Below are 15,000 nucleotides of genomic sequence, written 5' to 3'. Positions count from 1 at the left end.
TTGATCCTGTGCTGTCTCCCTGTAATGTTTGATCCTGTTCTGTCATAATGTAATATTTGATTCTGTTCTGTCTCCCAGTAATGTTTGATCCTGTTCTGTCGGCTTGTAATATTTGACCCTGTTCTGTCTCCCCGTAATGTTTGATCCTGTTCTGTCTCCCCGTAATTTTTGATCCTGTTCTGTCTCAATGTAATATTTGATTCGGTTCTGTCTCTCTGTAATGTTTGATCCTGTTCTGTCTCCCTGTAATGTTTGATCCTGTTCTGTCTCCCTGTAATGTTTGATCCTGTTCTGTCTCCCTGTAATGTTTGATCCTGTTCTGGCTTCCTGTAATGTTTGATCCGGTTCTGTCTCCCTGTAATGTTTGATCCTGTTCTGTCGCCCTGTAATGTTTGATCCTGTTCTGTCTCCCTTTACTGTTTGATCCTGCTCCGTCTCAATGTAATATTTGATCCTGTTCTGTCTCTCTGTAATATTTGATCTTGTGCTGTCTCCCTGTAATGTTTGATCCTGTTCTGTCGCCCTGTAATGTTTGATCCTGTTCTGTCTCCCTGTAATGTTTGATCCTGTTCTGTCTCTTTTACTGTTTGATCCTGCTCTGTCTCAATGTAATATTTGATCCTGTTCTGTCTCCCTGTGATGTTTGATCCTGTTCTGTCTCCCTGTAATATTTGATCCTGTTCTGTCTCAATGTAATATTTGATCCTGTTCTGTCTCCCTGTAATGTTTGATCCTGTTCCGTCTCCCTGTAATATTTGATCCTGTTCTGTCGGCCTGTAATGTTTGATCCTGTTCTGTCTCCCTTTACTGTTTGATCCTGCTCAGTCTCAATGTAATATTTGATTCTGTTCTGTCTCCCTGTAATGTTTAATCCTGCTCTGTCTCCCTGTAATATTTGATCTGTTCTGTCTCCCTGTAATGTTTGATCCTGTTCTGTCTCCCTGTAATGTTTGATCTGTTCTGTCTCCCTGTAATGTTTGATCCTGGTCTGTCTCCCTGTAATGTTTGATCCTGGTCTGTCTCCCTGTAATGTTTGATCCTGTTCTGTCTCCCTGTAATGTTTGATACTGGTCTGTCTCCCTGTAATGTTTGATCCTGTTATGTCACCCTGTAATGTTTGATCCTGTTCTGTCTCCCTGTAATGTTTGATCCTGTTCTGTCTCCCTGTAATGTTTGATCCTGTTCTGTGTCCCTGTAATGTTTGATCGTGTTCTGTCTCCCTGTAATGTTTAATCCTGTTCTGTCTCCCTGTATTGTTTGATCCTGCTCTGTCTCCCTTTACTGTTTGATCCTGTTCTGTCTCAATGTAATATCTGATCCTGTTCTGTCTCCCTGTAATGTTTGATCCTGTTCTGTCTCCCTGTAATGTTTGATTCTGTTCTGTCTCAATGTAATATTTGATCCTGTTCTGTATCCCTGTAATGTTTGATTTTGTTCTGTCTCCCTGTGATGTTTGATCCTGTTCTATCTCCCTGTAATGTTTGATCCTTTTCTGTCTCCCTGTGATGTTTGATCCTGTTCTGTCTCAATGTAATATTTGATCCTGTTCTGTCTCAATGTAATATTTGATTCTGTTCTGTCTCTCTGTAATATTTGATCCCGTTCTGTCTCCCCATGATTTTTGAATCCTGTTCTGTCTCCCTATAATGTTTGATCCTGCTCTGTCTCTCTGTAATGTTTGATTCTGTTCTGTCTCCCTGTAATGTTTGATCCTGTTCTGTCGCCCTGTAATGTTTGATCCTGTTCTGTCTCCCTGTAATGTTTGATCCTGTTCTGTCTCCCTGTAATGTTTGATCCTGTTCTGTCTCAATGTAATATTTGATTCTGTTCTGTCTCTCTGTAATATTTGATCCTGTTCTGCCCCCCCGTGATTTTTGAATCCTGTTCTGTCTCCCTGTAATGTTTGTCTGCTCTTGAATGGGATTGTGCTGAAAATGTTAATTTCCCCTCGGGGATTATTAAAGTATTTCTGATTCTGATTGTGATTGTGATTCCCTTCCAAAGATATGAACAGTGCATACATTTCAGTGAAGGAAATGACAAAAAGTAATATATATATGAATTGATATGAATTAAATATGAAAGTGTTAATATAACCCAAAAGAGGGCACTTTGCAAAGACAATAAAACATAGTACAAAGTGCCACAATGAAAGAAGAACTATGTGAATAAATGGAATAAAATAGAGCATTTCTAGAAAGTCTGCATTTATATTCCAGTTCAAGGATGCTTTTGCAGACAACTGACCTCAGGATGAGCTGCTCCAGGATTTTGGTCTTCACTTCTTCCTCCTGCAGACGCTTCTGAGTCTCCTCCTCGGCGGGAGCGCCGTCTAACAACCAGCGCTCTCTCAGCGCCTTGGACTGCAATCAGACGCCATGACAGTCCATTACTTGTGTTTCACACCAGTCTCTAATCATGCATCTCTGACAAAAGACGCGACACGAGGAGGTTGAATATGAAACGGGGGGGAAAGAAAACCACGCTTTGATCAGGCGGATGTTCCCGTCCTCACCAACAATAAAACTAACATTGATTCTACAAGTTGCTGAGTTTGGATTATTTCATATCAAATGTTTTCTTCCCCATCATTTCAACTAGAGCAGAGGTCAGCAACCCACAATGTTGAAAGAGTCATATTGACATTAGACTACTGCAACTCACTTCCTGTGGGGATCCCCAGCAAGAAGATCCAGAAGCTGCAATACTTACTTACTTAGGATCCTGACCAGAGTGCGGAGATACCACCACATCACACCAACTCTCAAATCCCTTCGCTGGCTTCCTTTTCCACTCAGGGTTGAATACAAAGTCTCCATACTAACCCACCAGTGCCTCCATGGAAATGCCCCCCTCTACCTCAAAGAACTGCTCACCCCCAAATCCTCCACCCTGTCCACCTGAGGGCACCACAGACTGTGGATGCTTTTAAAAAAGGCTTAAAAACCCTTCTTTTTAAAAAAGCCTTTTTTTTTTTTTTTTTTTAGATACATGCATACTAGTTTTAGCTATTTGGCTGTTCTAGTTTTTATTTTTTATTTATTTTCTATTATCTTTTTATTTTGTATTTTTATTTTTTTAATACACTGTAGCACTTTGAGGTTGTTTACTCAGTGCTTTTTGCAAATAAAATCTATTATTATTATTAGGGATGTCCGATAAATGCGTTAAAATGTAATATCGGAAATTATCGGTATCGTTTTTTTTATTATCTGTATCGTTTTTATTTTTATTTTTTTATTTTTATTTTTTATTAAATCCACATAAAAAACACAAGACACACTTACAATTAGTGCCCCAACCCAAAAAACCTCCCTCCCCCCATTTCTTTCTGTTATTAATATTCTGGTTCCTACATTATATATCAATATATATCAATACAGTCTGCAAGGGATACAGTCCGTAAGCACACATGATTGTGCGTGCTGCTGCTCCACTAATAATACTAACCTTTAACAGTTAATATTACAAATTTTCATTAATTACTAGTTTCTATGTAACTGTTTTTATATTGTTTTACTTTCTTTTTTTATTCAAGAAAATGTTTTTAATTTATTTATCTTATTTTATTTGATTCATTTTTTTAAAAAGTACCTTATCTTCACCATACCTGGTTGTCCAAATTAGGCATAATAATGTGTTAATTCCACGACTGTATATATTGGTTGATATCGGTATCGGTTGATATCGGTATCGGTAATTAAAGAGTTGGACAATATCGGCATATCGGATATCGGCAAAAAGCCATTATCGGACATCCCTATTAAAAACCCTTCTTTTTAAAAAAGCCTTTTTTTTTTTTTTTTAGATATATGCATACTAGTTTTAGCTATTTGGCTGTTCTAGTTTTTATTTTTTATTTATTTTCTATTATCTTTTTATTTTATTTTTATTTTTTTTAATACACTGTAGCACTTTGAGGTTGTTTACTCAATGTAAAGTGCTTTTTACAAATAAAGTCTATTATTATTATTAGGGATGTCCGATAATATCGGCCTGCCGATATTATCGGCCGATAAATGCGTTAAAATGTAATATCGGAAATTATCGGTATCGTTTTTTTTTAATTATCTGTATCGTTTTTAAAAAAATTTTTTTAAATTTTTAATTTTTTATTAAATCCACATAAAAAACACAAGATACACTTACAATTAGTGCCCCAACCCAAAAAACCTCCCTCCCCCCATTTCTTTCTGTTATTAATATTCTGGTTCCTACATTATACATCAATGTATATCAATACAGTCTGCAAGGGATACAGTCCGTAAGCACACATGATTGTGCGTGCTGCTGCTCCACTAATAGTACTAACCTTTAACAGTTAATTCTACAAATTTTCATTAATTACTAGTTTCTATGTAACTGTTTTTATATTGTTTTACTTTCTTTTTTATTCAAGAAAATGTTTTTAATTTATTTATCTTATTTGATTTGATTCATTTTTTTAAAAAAAAGTACCTTATCTTCACCATACCCGGTTGTCCAAATTAGGCATAATAATGTGTTAATTCCACGACTGTATATATCGGTTGATATCGGTATCGGTTGATATCGGTATCGGTAATTAAAGAGTTGGACAATATCGGCATATCGGATATCGGCAAAAAGCCATTATCGGACATCCCTATTAAAAACCCTTATTTTTAAAAAAGCCTTTTTTTTTTTTTTTTTTTAGATATATGCATACTACTTTTAGCTATTTGGCTGTTCTAGTTTTTATTTTTTATTTATTTTCTATTATCTTTTTATTTATTTATTTAATTTTTTTTAATACACTGTAGCACTTTGAGGTTGTTTACTCAATGTAAAGTGCTTTCTACAAATAAAATCTATTATTATTATTAGGGATGTCCGATAATATCGGTCTGCCGATATTATCGGCCGATAAATGCGTTAAAATGTAATATCGGAAATTATCGGTATCATTTTTTTTATTACCTGTATCGTTTTTTTTTATTTAAATTTTTTTTATTTTTTATTAAATCAACATAAAAAACACAAGATACACTTACAATTAGTGCACCAACCCAAAAAACCTCCCTCCCCCCCATTTCTTTCTGTTATTAATATTCTGGTTCCTACATTATATATCAATATATATCAATACAGTCTGCAAGGGATACAGTCCGTAAGCACACATGATTGTGCGTGCTGCTGATCCACTAATAATACTAACCTTTAACAGTTAATTTTACAAATTTTCATTAATTACTAGTTTCTATGTAACTGTGTTTATATTGTTTTACTTTCTTTTTTATTCAAGAAAATGTTTTTAATTTATTTATCTTATTTTATTTGATTCATTTTTAAAAAAAAAGTACCTTATCTTCACCATACCTGGTTGTCCAAATTAGGCATAATAATGTGTTAATTCCACGACTGTATATATCGGTTGGTATCGGTATCGGTAATTAAAGAGTTGGACAATATCGGCATATCGGATATCGGCAAAAAGCCATTATCGGACATCCCTGTTAAAAACCCTTCTTTTTAAAAAAGCCTTTTTTTTTTTTTTTTTTTAGATATATGCATACTACTTTTAGCTATTTGGCTGTTCTAGTTTTTATTTTTTATTTATTTTTTATTATATTTTAATTTTTTTATTTTATTTTTTTAATACACTGTAGCACTTTGAGGTTGTTTACTCAATGTAAAGTGCTTTTTACAAATAAAATCTATTATTATTATTATTATTATTATTATATTAGACCAAAAATACAAAAACAAATCTGTCTGGAGCCGCAAAAAATAAAAAGCCATATTACATACAGATAGTGTGTCATGAGATATAAATGTAATTAAGAGGACTTAAAGGAAACTAAATGAGCTCAAATATAGCTACAAACGAAGCATAATGATGCAATATGTACATATAGCTAGCCTAAATAGCATGTTAGCATCGATTAGCTTGCAGTCATGCAGTGACCAAACATGCCCGATTAGCACTCCACACAAGTCAATAACATCAACAAAACTCACCTTTGTGCATTCACGCACAGCGTTAAAAGTTTGGTGGACAAAATGAGACAGCGAAAGGAGTGGCATAAAACGCGTCTTTCTGTGGCAGCGTCGGAGAAAGTTGTACATGTAAACAAACTGTTGAGTCACAGTCCACGCAACGGTGAGTTCAAGGGCCGCTGAAATTAGTCGGACAAAACGGCGCTGGCGAAATACTCGAATCAGTGAAGCATGTTTAATACAAACAGTGCGTACAAACAGTGCGATTTATAACATTTAGGGACCTTTACTGTTCCTAATATACATAAACGACATGTCATCGGCATGTGACTGTGAATTGTTTTTGTTTGCGGATGACTCTGCCCTGCTGGTATCCGACAAGGACAAGTCACAGGTGGAGAAAATCCTCAGTGCTGAGCTGTGTAGAACTTGCACCTGGCTCGCTGACAACAAGCTATCCATCCACTTGGGTAAAACAGAATCCATCCTGTTTGGGTCCCACATCAAACTTAAGAGAGTCAATCACTTCACCATAAAAGTAGGTGACAGTGTCATCACCAGGAAAGATGAGGTCACCTACCTAGGTTCCATTCTAGAGGCTAACCTTTCCTGTGATAAAATGGCAACCAAGGTAATCAAAAAGGTTAACCAACGAACGAGATTTCTCTACAGAATTTCCTCTCTGGTCAACAAAAGCACCTTGAGGATTCTGGCGGGAACTCTCGTTCAACCCTTTTTCGATTACGCATGCACCTCCTGGTACCCTAGCACCTCCAAAACCCTCAAATCTAAACTCCAAACATCTCAGAACAAGCTAGTCAGGTTACTTCTAGACCTCCACCCCAGATCCCACCTCACTCCTACCCACTTCTCTAAAGTGGGCTGGCTCAAGGTGGAGGACAGAGTTAAACAACTTGCACTGAGCCTAGTCTATAAAATCCGCTACACCTCCCTGATACCGAAGTACATGTCAAACTACTTCCTTAGCGTAAATGACCGCCATAACCACAACACCAGGGGGAGCTCCACTAACCACGTTAAACCCAGATTCCGAACTAACAAAGGTCTTAACTCATTCTCTTTCTATGCCACATCAATGTGGAATGCGCTCCCAACAGGTATAAAAGAAAGGGCATCTCTATCCTCCTTCAAAACCGCTATAAAAGTTCACCTCCAGGCAGCTACAACCCTAAACTAACACCATCCCCGGATTGCTAATAATCAAATGTAAACAATCAAATGCAGATTCTTTTTCTTATGCCTTCTGATCTCTCTCTCTCTCTCTCTCTCTCTCTCTCTCTCTCTCTCTCTCTCTCTCTCTATGTCCACTACTTGATGTCCATATCCCCACCCCCCCACCCCACCCCCCCTCCACACTCCTGATTGTAAATAATGTAAATAATTCAATGTGATTATCTTGTGTGATGACTGTATTATGATGATAGTATATATGATAGTATATATCTGTATCATGAATCAATTTAAGTGGACCCCGACTTAAACAAGTTGAAAAACTTATTCGGGTGTTACCATTTAGTGGTCAATTGTACGGAATATGTACTTCACTGTGCAACCTACTAATAAAAGTCTCAATCAATCAAAAATTGTGTCATGTTTGTCCTCCTACAGCAGGGGTCACCAACGCGGTAGCCCGTAAGGACCAGATGAGTAGCCCGCCGGCCTGTTCTAAAAATAGCTCAAATAGCAGCACTTACCAGTGAGCTGCCTCTATTTTTTAAATGTTATTTATTTACTAGCAAGCTGGTCTCGCTTTGCCCGACATTTTTAATTCTAAGAGAGACAAAACTCAAATGGAATTTGAAAATCCAAGAAAATATTTTAAAGACTTGGTCTTCACTTGTTTAAATAAATTCATTATTGTTTTTACTTTGCTTCTTATGACTTTCAGAAAGACAATTTTAGAGAAAAAAATACAACCTTAAAAATGATTTTAGGATTTTTAAACACATATACCTTTTTACCTTTTAAATTCCTTCCTCTTCTTTCCTGACCATTTAAATCAATGTTTCAAGTAAATTAATTGTTTTTATTGTAAAGAATAATAAATACATTTTAATTTAATTCTTCATTTTAGCTTCTGTTTTTTCGACGAAGAATATTTGTGAAATATTTCTTCAAACTTATTATGATTAAAATTCAAAAAAATTATTCTGGCAAATCTAGAAAATCTGTATAATGAAATTTAAATCTTATTTCAAAGTCTTTTGAATTTCTTTTAAAATGTTTGTTCTGGAAAATCTAGAAAAAATAATTATTTGTCTTTGTAAGAAATATAGCTTGGTCCAATTTGTTCTATATTCTAACAAAGGGCAGATTGGATTTTAACCTATTTAAAACATGTCATCAAAATTGTAAAATTAATCTTAATCAGGAAAAATTACTAATGATGTTCCATAAATTCTTTTTTAAATTTTTTCAAAAAGATTCGAATTAGCTACTTTTTCTCTTCTTTTTTTCAGTTGAATTTTGAATTTTAAAGAGTCGAAATTGAAGATAAACTATGTTTCAAAATTTAATTGTAATTTTTTTCGTGTTTTCTCCTCTTTTAAACCGTTCAATTAAGTGTAAATATCATTAATTATTAATAATAACATAGAGTTAAAGGTAAATTGAGCAAATTGGCTATTTCTGGCAATTTATTGAAGTGTGTATCAAACTGGTAGCCCTTCGCATTAATCACTACCCAAGAAGTAGCCCTTGCTTTCAAAAAGGTTGCTGACCCCTGGACTACAGAAACCATATTAACACAAAAAATATATTTTTTTCCCCTCATCTTTTTCCATTTTTCATACATTTTTGAAAAAGCTCCAGAGAGCCACTAGGGCGGCGCCAAAGATGCCGACCCCCGAACTAGAGGGAGGAACCATCCGACTGTTGATAGTATCGATACCAAGGGTATTATCAGTATCAGATCGATACTAATGTGGTGCAATTCATATTTTATACTAGGTTCATTCTCTAGCTGTGTTTTGTTGTTGATGTTTCAATATTCATTATTTGCAGTATTTTTGTATTGCTTACAAAAAAAACTCACCTCAAGAGAGCTTTAGGGGCCAGAAGGATTTGAACGGTCACACTTGTAGGTACTTTTGTGTGTTTATGTGCTAGTAAATGTGTATTTAGGTGAACAATCTGATGAGCCCTGTGAAATACCCGTATTTTTCGGACTATAAGGCGCACTTAAAATCATTCCATTTTCTCAAAAACCGACAGTGCGCCTTATGACCCGGTGCACCTAATGTACGGAATCATTCTGGTTGTGCTTACTGACCTCGAAGCTATTTTATTTGGTACATATACATATATACTATACTCTGTCTCAAAGTGTTAACATGTGCTCAAAGTTTCCTTACCATTGTTGCTATGTTGTCTATTACCATTATTGCTATGTTGTCTATTACCATTATTGCTATGTTGTCTATTACCATTATTGCTATGTTGTCTATTACCATTGTTGCTATGTTGTCTATTACCATTGTTGCTATGTTGTCTATTACCATTATTGCTATGTTGTCTATTACCATTATTGCTATGTTGTCTATTACCATTATTGCTATGTTGTCTATTACCATTATTGCTATGTTGTCTATTACCATTATTGCTATGTTGTCTATTACCATTATTGCTATGTTGTCTATTACCATTGTTGCTATGTTGTCTATTACCATTATTGCTATGTTGTCTATTACCATTATTGCTATGTTGTCTATTACCATTGTTGCTATATTGTCTATTACCATTATTGCTATGTTGTCTATTACCATTATTGCTATGTTGTCTATTACCATTGTTGCTATGTTGTCTATTACCATTATTGCTATGTTGTCTATTACCATTATTGCTATGTTGTCTATTACCATTGTTGCTATATTCATTCTTCCTACATTGTTGATACAAATGATTGTTACAGTGTAATAATGATTGTTACCTGTGGTAATGCCACTATGATACAACATGTGTATTATAATCCTTGAACAAAGTAAGAGTAAAACTCATGTGAATAATCACTGAATGGAGAACTGGGGGTGGGATTAAATAAATTATCTTCTTACCACTCCCTTTCAGGTAAAACTGGACAATCATGCATTACATACTATACATTACCTTTTGCACTATATTCATTTATATTATTATGTGTTGTCAACTTTGTACTTTTTTATGTCATTGCCTGAAATAAATAAATGAAAAAAAAAAAAAAATACATGGTGAAATGATAAGTGTGACCAATAGATGGCAGTCATACATAAAAGTAAACTGCAAGCTGACGCCAGTAAACAACACCAAAACTTTAAATATTCCATTGAGAATATAGAACATCACACACGGCGCTCAAAAATCTGTCAAAATATTTTCAATACGACTTCGGTAAGCTATGGACTGTCGGCGTATTAATTAAACATGGGCGTATTATTATGGTGTGTGTATAAGGACTGCAAAATGGCACCTGGCGTTTTGTTTCGCAATGTTGACGAGGCAATGTTGAGCCTGACTGTCCTTTTATCCGGGCAGGCTCCCTTTTTCTCATTTTTGTCTCCTCTGGCAAAACTTTTCGTTTCTTTGGTTGTTTTGTAGCTTCTACCATGATAGCAGCAATTATACACTTCTACTGTTACTTATTAGCCTTGCACACATTAGTTATTTAATTACTTATTTATATTTTTAGTTCATTGTTAATATTTCTTTGACATTGAACAAGAGAGTAGAGTCTACTAAATGAAATTCCTTGTGTGTTAAACACACTTGGCCAGTAAAGTTGATTCCGATTCTGATAACAAAATGATATTTTTTAATCTAACATTCTACATTGAGCTGAAAATAATAACAACTGTGCTGTCTAGTTGTTATATTAGTTGTCTTACACTTCTGAGTACCATTTGCAAGTATGAATAATTTCAGTTTGTCCTAGGTGTGTCGCTGTAGTCAGGAAGTAGTCTTTGCCATTAAGTTAAGTAAGTTAACCTGTAAGTTCCCCTTATCTTCTGTTAGCCATTTTCCTTACGAATATTATTTTTTCTTGCAGAAAATAGTTTTTGTAAATTTTTTTATTTTCATTTTTTTTAACCATGCAAATTATTTTTTTTAACTTTCGAAAAATTGTTTCTATACATGCTAATATTTTTTTTACTTGCAGAAAATAGATTATTTGTACTGTGAATATCTTTTTTACCAGCATAATTAAAAACATTTTTTTTTACCATGCGAATCGATTTTTTTTAATTTTTTTTTACTTGCAAATCATTTTTACACTTGCAGAAAATTTGTTTTAATACTTGCTAATTCTTTTTTTTACTTGCAAAAAATAGTTTTCATGCATGCAAATACTTTTTTTACTTGATGAAAATAGTATTTTTGTGCATTTGTGGAGTTTTGGTTCGAAAAATGTTTTTTATACATGCTAATATTTTTTTACTTGCAGAAAATAGATTATTTGTACCTGTGAATATTTTTCTTACCAGAAGAATTTTTTTTAAAATTTTTTTTACCATGCGAATAGATTTTTTTTTGGTTTTTACTTGCGAATCATTTTTACACTTGCAGAAAATTCGTTTTTATACTTGCTAATCGCTTTTTTTTACTTGCAAAACATTGTTTTTATACATGCAAATACTTTTTTTTAGTTGATGAAAATAGTATTTTTGTGCATTTGTGGAGTTTTGGTCAGTAATTTCCCTCCCTACTTACACCTGGTGTGTGTACGCTCGAACGACTTTACATATCTGAACAATGAACTGTAAAAGTGAATCCAAACCCGAATAAATCAATACATACGGTAAAATTGCAATAAAATGAAATTAAAATGTCCTTTGTGTATTTTTTAATTAAAAACATTTCCTAGTGTCAGGTTCAAAAATTGATGACATCTATTAAACAAGACAAGAGGCAAAGAATAAAACAGAGGCAGAATTCAATTTGGACTCAATATTGAGGAGAAAACGTGTCGACCTGTAACCTCTTAAAGTGTCACCCAAAAAAGATTGCGCTCCTCCTTCTTTAATTGACTTTCTCCCCCCACCTGACCACAGCTCTTTCCAGAGGGAAGTGGGTCGTAAACAGCGTTCAAAAGAAGAGGTCGTAAAATAGTTCGAAAAGAGTTCCGTAAAATAGTTCAAAAAGGGTTCGTAGAATACTTCGAAAAGAGTTCGTCCGGAAATTGGGCAGATCCAGCCATCTGTCCGCTTTGAGGTCACGGTGGAGTTTTACGAGCCTTCCTCCTGCTAGGCCCCAAACACATCTCCCGTAATACAAAGCTTTTGTGATCATTTACAAACAATTATTCTAACACCAAGTCCGGTCCACACACAAACCAAAGTCGGTTCTCGTCGTTCCCCTTTTAAGTAAAAGCCGATTAAAAAGACTTGGATTTGTCGCATCTTCATTCAGGATGAAGATGGCCTCTTTGAACATCTGCTGCCACTAAAATGGCCAGTCCTTAAATGACATCCTGGAATGCAGCCTGTTACCTTAACCGCCTTCTGCAGATATCAAAACAAACAAACATGGAGATATAAATACCGAATGCTTTTATTCAGCAGCTGTTCCAACATGGACACTAGACCCCCTGCAGTTCCAACATGGACACTAGACCCCCTGCAGTTCCAACATGGACACTAGACCCCCTGCAGTTCCAACATGGACACTAGACCCCCTGCAGTTCCAACATGGACACTAGACCCCCTGCAGTTCCAACATGGACACTAGACCCCTGCAGTTCCAACATGGACACTAGACCCCTGCAGTTCCAACATGGACACTAGAGCCCTGCAGTTCCAACATGGACACTAGACCCCCTGCAGTTCCAACATGGACACCTTTTTCGATTACGCATGCACCTCCTGGTACCCTAGCACCTCCAAAACCCTCAAATCTAAACTCCAAACATCTCAGAACAAACTAGTCAGGTTACTTCTAGACCTCCACCCCAGATCCCACCTCACTCCTACCCACTTCTCTAAAGTGGGCTGGCTCAAGGTGGAGGACAGAGTTAAACAACTTGCACTGAGCCTGGTCTATAAAATCCGCTACACCTCCCTGATACCGAAGTACATGTCAAACTACTTCCTTAACGTAAATGACCGCCATAACCACAACACCAGGGGGTGCTCCACTAACCACGTTAAACCAGATTCCGAACTAACAAAGGTCTTAACTCATTCTCTTTCTATGCCACATCAATGTGGAATGCGCTCCCCACAGGTATAAAAGAAAGGGCATCTCTATCCTCCTTCAAAACCGCTATAAAAGTTCACCTCCAGGCAGCTACAACCCTAAACTAACACCCTCCCCGGATTGCTAATAATCAAATGTAAACAATCAAATGCAGATTCTTTTTCTTATGCCTTCTGAGCTCTCTCTCTCTCTCTCTCTCTCTCTCTCTCTATGTCCACTACTTGATGTCCATATCCCACCCCCCCCCACCCCACCCCCCCTCCACACTCCTGATTGTAAATAATGTAAATAATTCAATGTGATTATCTTGTGTGATGACTGTATTATGATGATAGTATATATGATAGTATATATCTGTATCATGAATCAATTTAAGTGGACCCCGACTTAAACAAGTTGAAAAACTTATTCGGGTGTTACCATTTAGTGGTCAATTGTACGGAATATGTACTTCACTGTGCAACCTACTAATAAAAGTCTCAATCAATCAAAAAAACACTAGACCCCCTGCAGGGCGCGCTGGACTGGGTTGGGGAATACAAGCAGCTGGAAGATTGTTCCCGTTGGGACTCAAAATGTGGAGTGTAAATTCTTCAGCGGTGATGCAATCAGAATGTCAACGCCCCTCCTCACCCTCCTCATCCTCCTCATCCTCCTCACCCTCCTCATCCTCCTCATCCTCCTCATCCTCCTGGTCCATTATGAAGCGTTTGCATGAAATAAAGCTGCAAATCTCCGCTTGCATTTCTTATCTGGAGGTTTTTAATCCGTGGAAGTGCTCTCTTGTAACTTCTACAGCCTGCACACACACACACACACACACACACGCACACACACACACACACACACACACACACACACACACACACACACACACACACACACACACACACACACACACACACACACACACACACACACACACACACACACACGCACACACACACACACACACACACACACACACATTGAAATTCAACACCCTCCGTACTCCAGACCTGCACTCTCTCCGACTTCCCGTCTCAATCCCTCCACTGCCACACCCTAACCCCGCCAGCCAGTGACATCATGCAACACACACACACACACACACACACACACACACACACACACACACACACACCACACACACACACACACACACACACACACACACACACACACACACACACACACACACACACACACACACACACACACACACACACACACACACACACACACACACACACGCACACACACACACTCACGTCTGCATGAGTGCTCGTAAAGCTGCGGCTAAAAGTTATGTGTTTATCTCCATTGTTCTGTGAGGGTAAAAAGCTGCAAACGTAGCATACAAAGGGCGGAACTGTGACTACACACACACACACACACACACACACACACACACACACACACACACACACACACACACACACACACACACACACACACACACACACACACACACACACACACACACACACACACAGAGACACACACAAACACACACACACACACATTCTTGTATCTGTTACCGTCTGAGACCTCCGAAATGACTACCTCTTTAGGACCAGCCTTTCTAGATATATAAAGAAGTGTATTTACAACATTAATAATAATAATCGGAATTTCACTCGGCAAAAATATGACAAAAGTCATAATTTTACTCAAAAAAAAAAATCACTATTTTACAAGAACAACAAAAAAAACTAGCAATATTGTGATAAAAGTCGGAAATGTATATGACAAATGTCACCATTTTGCATTAAAAAGCAATAATTTTACATAAAGAAGTAATAATTTTACGAGAAAATATTGCAATAATACAAAAACAGAAATAATATGAGAAATTGTTCCAAATTTATAAGA

General features: G+C 36.4%; 1 protein-coding gene across 1 annotated transcript in view; it reads right to left on the bottom strand.

Annotated features, from left to right (window-relative positions):
• Positions 1-15,000, bottom strand: part of LOC133645139 (paralemmin-1-like) — a 90,335-nt gene that overhangs the window by 1,676 nt on the left and 73,659 nt on the right. The window contains exon 4 of the mRNA XM_062039980.1: positions 2,248-2,363. Coding sequence (XP_061895964.1) covers positions 2,248-2,363 — 116 coding nt within the window. The remainder of the gene's footprint in view (positions 1-2,247; positions 2,364-15,000) is intronic.

The sequence above is a fragment of the Entelurus aequoreus genome, linkage group LG03 (assembly GCF_033978785.1).
Source record: "Entelurus aequoreus isolate RoL-2023_Sb linkage group LG03, RoL_Eaeq_v1.1, whole genome shotgun sequence".
Taxonomy (NCBI): domain Eukaryota; kingdom Metazoa; phylum Chordata; class Actinopteri; order Syngnathiformes; family Syngnathidae; genus Entelurus; species Entelurus aequoreus.
The sequence above is the reverse complement of the archived record's forward strand: the minus strand, read 5'-3'. Positions and strand labels throughout refer to the sequence as shown.